Raw genomic sequence first — 5,444 nt, 5'->3', positions numbered from 1 at the left:
AAACTCCAATTTATCCGGTTCCTAATGAAAGCACATGGGAAATTCCTGCAGAAGTTCTAAATGAAAAAGTCTTGCCACCAGACGTGACTAAAACAATAGGAAGGCCAAGGAAGGGGAGGTGCAAGCCAATATCTGAAAGGGAACGAAAAAGGTCGATTTCATGTGGACAGTGTGGAGAAGAAGGTCACAACAGAAAAACTTGTAGAAATAATCCAAAGAGAGAATGAAATATGTCAATTTTAGAATTACTTGTTATTTTACTTTACTGAATATCATAGAGATTTAGAAGAATGCAATATATCAAGAACTATATCATTGTATAATGTCATTTGAATTTTAGATATAAATAAATATTTGACCTATCAATTAAAATCGTGTTGCAAGTTTATATTATACATCTGTTTGATTAAAAAGAAGTTGTATCAGCTATGTATCATATATGTATCGCTTGTGCATCACATTTGTATCATCTATGTATCGCTTATGTATCACCTATGTATCTCTGTGTATAGGCTCTTACTCATGCCTGTATTTGTGTAGTAACAAAGCTAACTAATGGAAAACAGTCGTAGCAGCTAGAAAACTATGCAAATAGTTTTAGAAATTTGCAAATAAGAGTGGCTTCATCAATACATATTTGAAAACTGTGTATCATATCTGTACCATGTATGTATCATGCGTGTATCTGCAAGAGACAATGTATCACAAACTACCGTATATTTTTCATATCTATAATTCACAACACAAAATCAAGGGAGAAAATACAAAAATAAACTAAACTGCAACAATCCAATATCGCACTGAAACTCATTAAACCTTTATAACAGAGCAAACATCTCATTTGCCATACAATTCTTAAAAGTATTCCTAAAATTCAAACACAAACAAATCTGATCCGTCTTACAACAATGACAAAATAACAGAACACAATACAAAAACAAAATTATAGAGTTCATCCTACAACAATGACAAAAGTAACTACTTCTTCTGCTTCCGCGACTTATTTTGTCGACCAATAATCTCATCATCACTTTGCGCGTTCAGTTCCATCTTCTTTCTAGCATAATCCCACAAGAGAGCATCAAATCTGCGCCGGTGTGCATAGGCATTGAATTTTTTAGGAGGCGTCTTGCCCTCAATGAAATACTCGGCAAATGATGCCGCAAATACACCGCAATCACTGCAAAAACAAAAAAAAACAACTATCAAACTGCAGAATCTAAAAACAAGACAGATCGTGTTGAAAGAAATTCATACGCTTCGACTTGTTGAGGCAACCCTTCGACCAGTTTTACATCAAAGGGGGTAATCAAGTCTTTTGATTCGTAGACACCAGTGCGCCAATTGATATCTTTTTTGTTTAAATAGAAATGCGTGTGCACGAAAAAATAAGGTAGCAACACAGAATACTTGGCCATGGTCTTATGAACTTTGGCTTGATGAGCAGCTCCACCGCGCATAGAGTCATACACATAAATGCACCTATCCTTGAAGGACATCATAGTCATTATCCATTGCCATTGTTCTGCAACATTAATTGGCATTAAGACATGCTCGACAGTGTGCCATGGAACATTGGCATCCAAGACAAACCCCTGAATATACTCTGCAATGACATGTTTCGGAGTGCACACATCACTGTCTCCATCTGTATCAATAAACGCCTGCCACAACTCATTAATTTTCTCGTCGAAGTACCAGTCTGTGGAAGTGAATGTTACAGGTAGGTCTTTGTCATACTTCCCCTTCTTCCTCAGATAATAGAACAAAATATCAATGTGTTGAAACAAAACATAACAAATAACTAATCACTAACGGCTCGTAAGCTTTAAGCAGCTACGTTTTTTCAAACCAAAATCACAGAAAACAAAGGAAAATGAATGCTCACTACTATCTCTTGTGCCAGGAAATAGCAATTAATAATCTGTTCTAACTTAAGAGGACTAAGTGTTCATGTGTACACTGGCTAAAATCTTAAAAATAGACTGCAAAAGTTAATTCTTACATACCAAGTCATCCAATGGCTGACCATTATATGCCAAAGTGTAAAACCATTTTTTGTCGTCAACATGAAATACACCAAGATCATAAGCTGGATTGAGTTCACTAACATGCTTCGGGTAAATTTCATTCCTGGTAACATATATACACAAAAGAGTACAGTGATTTGATATAAAATAATGCTATAAGTGACAATATATTAAAATATAAAACTAAAAAAAACTCAGAAGTTGGAAACATACTTCTTTCTGGACTTTCCTTCTCTGACCCACGCAGCAAATACATTCAACAAAGAGCTGTTAACGCCAATTCCGATTTTGCTTTGAAAAGGATGCTTAATAGCATAAATTTGCCTTTCTCCTCTCGCTGCAACAACACCAGTACTGGAACCTGAATCAAACACAGTAATGAAAGAAGACTGCACGGCCTTTGCAGGACATCTCTTTCTTTTTCCATTTGCGCGATACTTAGGAGTAATTCAGCATTGTACAGAACCATCTCCCCTGCCGCCTCATCAACACTTGCAGTCGCACAAACAGCACCAGTCCGAGATTCAGGAACCTTTTGTTTCTCAGATTCTTCCTCCGTCTCCCCTGCCGCCGCATCAACACTTGCAGTCGCACAAACAGCACCAGTCCGGGATTCAGGAACTTTTGTTTCTCAGATTCTTCCTCCGTCTTCCCTGTCGCTGCATCAACACTTGCAGTCGCACAAACAGCACCAGTCCGGGATTCAGGAGCCTTTTGTTTCTCAGATTCTTCCTCCGTCTCCCCTGCCGCCGCATCTGCAATCTCACCAATAACGCCAGCATGTGCTACATCTGGTGTGAAAGTTACTTTAGCAACAAACATGTCAACTTTCACACCAGAAGGTCCTTCCATAGCATTGACACCTAACTGATCTGCTACACTAGTATCTCTTTGAGAATGTGGAACATCTTTGCCTTCACTTCCACCGACCTATTTTTTTTAAAAAGAATCGAATTATCAAAAACAACAAAGAAAAGAAAAGGGGAAAGTGCAGAATGCACAACTAAACACACCTGACAACCATCCATTTCAACATCTTCATTGCCACCAAACTCCATATTGCTCACAAAATCATTATTGTCTTGACGACCACTGGTGTCTTCCTCTGGATGTGCACCATATTTGACTTCGCTTGCACCAAGCTATTTTTAAAAAAAGGATATAGTAAGTTAACTAAAAAATAAAAAGAAATGCACAATGGAAAAGAAACACATACCTTGGAATTTATCAACTCAAAGAGCTCCTTGAATTTATCAGAAACATAATCCATGAAGGAATTTAACTGCTTATGGAGCTACAAGATGAAACAAATAAGAAAGATAATAGACTTTAAATATACAATTTGAACAATACTTTCAAAAAAATATATAAAAAAGACCAATACATACTTGCTTCACATCAGCTTTCAACTTCTGCAACTCACGGTCATAATCAACAGGTTGGACACCTGGCGCATTTTTTGGCGCCTTTTTTGGTGGGACAGGCTCCTTAATGTGTTTCGGGGGTGGCGTGACAAAATCATCGCTATCATCAATAGGAAGTTTTCCCCTGTTACGTGATGTCAAATATTTCTGATACTCATCGGTAACTTCAACAGGCAAAGTAAATCTCCTTAGCTCTTCAATTGTCGGAGAGATATTTTTAAACTACAAAGGTAACCAAAAGTGATTCAGTCCTAGATGTATCAAAGATGTATAAAAACTGTATGTTTGATGTATCATAATGAATTACAGTGTATTATAAATGTATATCCCATCAAGACATAAAAGATGGTACCTTATTCCCTGTGCTGTTGAAGAAACCAGTAGAGAAGTCCTCACGCGTTGGCCTGTCTGTCATTTCCCAATTCAATATGCGTGGTGTATGATCTCCAACGCGAACAACAAACTTTTGATCAACTACAGTGCAACATTCATAGAACCACACCTGTAGTGCAAGAGGAAATCCACCAATCCTATAAAACTCAGACTTTCCCCTCAACCTGTCCCTCACCGACTTCATTAAAGCTCGAAACGCAATCTTACCCCATGGAAACGACACATACTCACCACTCTCGACAAGATGGAAATCACGTTTACTTATAAATGTCTTCTGAGCCTGAGTGGACATTAGAAATGTGTTTATGAAATAAATGATTGCAATCTTAACTGCGTCTTCATCAGACTGCCATTTCTTCTTCTCAAAACAATCAATAAGTGACTTCTTTGACACCACTTCAAAACTAGAAAAATAAGTATCCACCAACCTATTGGGTCCACTGAATTTACCCTCAACATGTTCATTACCACAATAGGTTAAACCAGTTACAATGCCAAATTCTCGAAGACCAAAACGTAAAACACATTCGTCATTCAATTTCACATAAAATTGATCACACTTATCTTGAACCAACTCCCTAAACATTAAAGAACGAATAAGTTGTGCCTGGATAGCAACTCGAGGTAAATCGAGGAAATAGCCAAAACAGCTTTCCCTAAACATCCGAAGCTGGACATCAGTCAACTTTGACCGTAAAACCGATACAATGTCCACATTAGTGTATGATGACCAATGAGTAACAGGAAACGGCTCACCAACTGGAATATAGAGCTTCCAAGGCTACAAATACATGACACGAATTAAAAACAAACAAATACAAACTAAATCCAAATTTTAAAAGAGGAGTCAACAATAGAAAAAAGTATAACTGAAATTGTATATACCTTACAAACTTTGTCAGGAATTTTAACTTTTTCTGCCTTCTGAACCTTGTTTTTTTTTTTGGCTTGACACCCAAATTTACTTCGTCCTCCACGACACATTTTCTCTTACCTTGATCAGCATCCATTATAACCCTCTTGCTCTTCTTTTTCTCAGATTTTCCAACAATATCCTTTCGAGATTCTAACACATTAACACTGTCGGAACGATTTTGTCTTCGCATATTTTGTTCATCAATCGATTTGTCAACTAAACCCAGGGTTGAATGAGGAGATAAACTCATCTACCTAGTTTCTCTTCTCATGTTGCTTGATTTCTCAATTGAAACCGACTTTGAATAAGGTGATGAACTCATCGAACGAGTTTGTCTTCTCATATTGCTCTGTTTCAAAATTGAAACTAGGTTCAATGACAAAATTTTTAAAAAAAAATATACGAACAAAAGGTTACAGAAAATTGTGAAGAAATTAATACAAAAACTCGACCAAAACTTACACAATCAATCGCAAAAGCCTAAAGAAAAGCAACATTCATTCTACAAAAACACATGCAATCAGAAAAATATACAAAATAAAAGGTTTTCTACTCGAAATTACCTGGAATCAGACGGAAATAACCGAAATGTATCTTATTTTGTCGTCAGCAATATTGGTTGAATTTTGGAAAAAATCGCAGAAAGAGAGAGAGAAAACTCGGTTGGTATAGCCAGTTTTC

At 36.8% G+C, this 5,444-nt stretch overlaps 1 protein-coding gene across 1 annotated transcript; it reads right to left on the bottom strand.

Moving 5' to 3' along the window:
- Nucleotides 1-4,475: 4,475 nt before the first annotated feature.
- On the bottom strand, nt 4,476-4,968 carry LOC109209742. Its single transcript, XM_019373065.1, has 2 exons — nt 4,733-4,968; nt 4,476-4,628 (listed from the first exon to the last, which is right to left on the bottom strand). The coding sequence occupies exons 1-2, from the start codon at nt 4,951-4,953 to the stop codon at nt 4,529-4,531; spliced, it is 321 nt and encodes a 106-aa protein (XP_019228610.1). The 5' UTR covers nt 4,954-4,968; the 3' UTR covers nt 4,476-4,528.
- Between the last annotated feature and the right edge of the window lie 476 nt (nt 4,969-5,444).

This window comes from Nicotiana attenuata, unplaced genomic scaffold, assembly GCF_001879085.1.
Source record: "Nicotiana attenuata strain UT unplaced genomic scaffold, NIATTr2, whole genome shotgun sequence".
Lineage (NCBI taxonomy): Eukaryota > Viridiplantae > Streptophyta > Magnoliopsida > Solanales > Solanaceae > Nicotiana > Nicotiana attenuata.
This window is presented reverse-complemented; position numbering and strand designations above follow the sequence as displayed.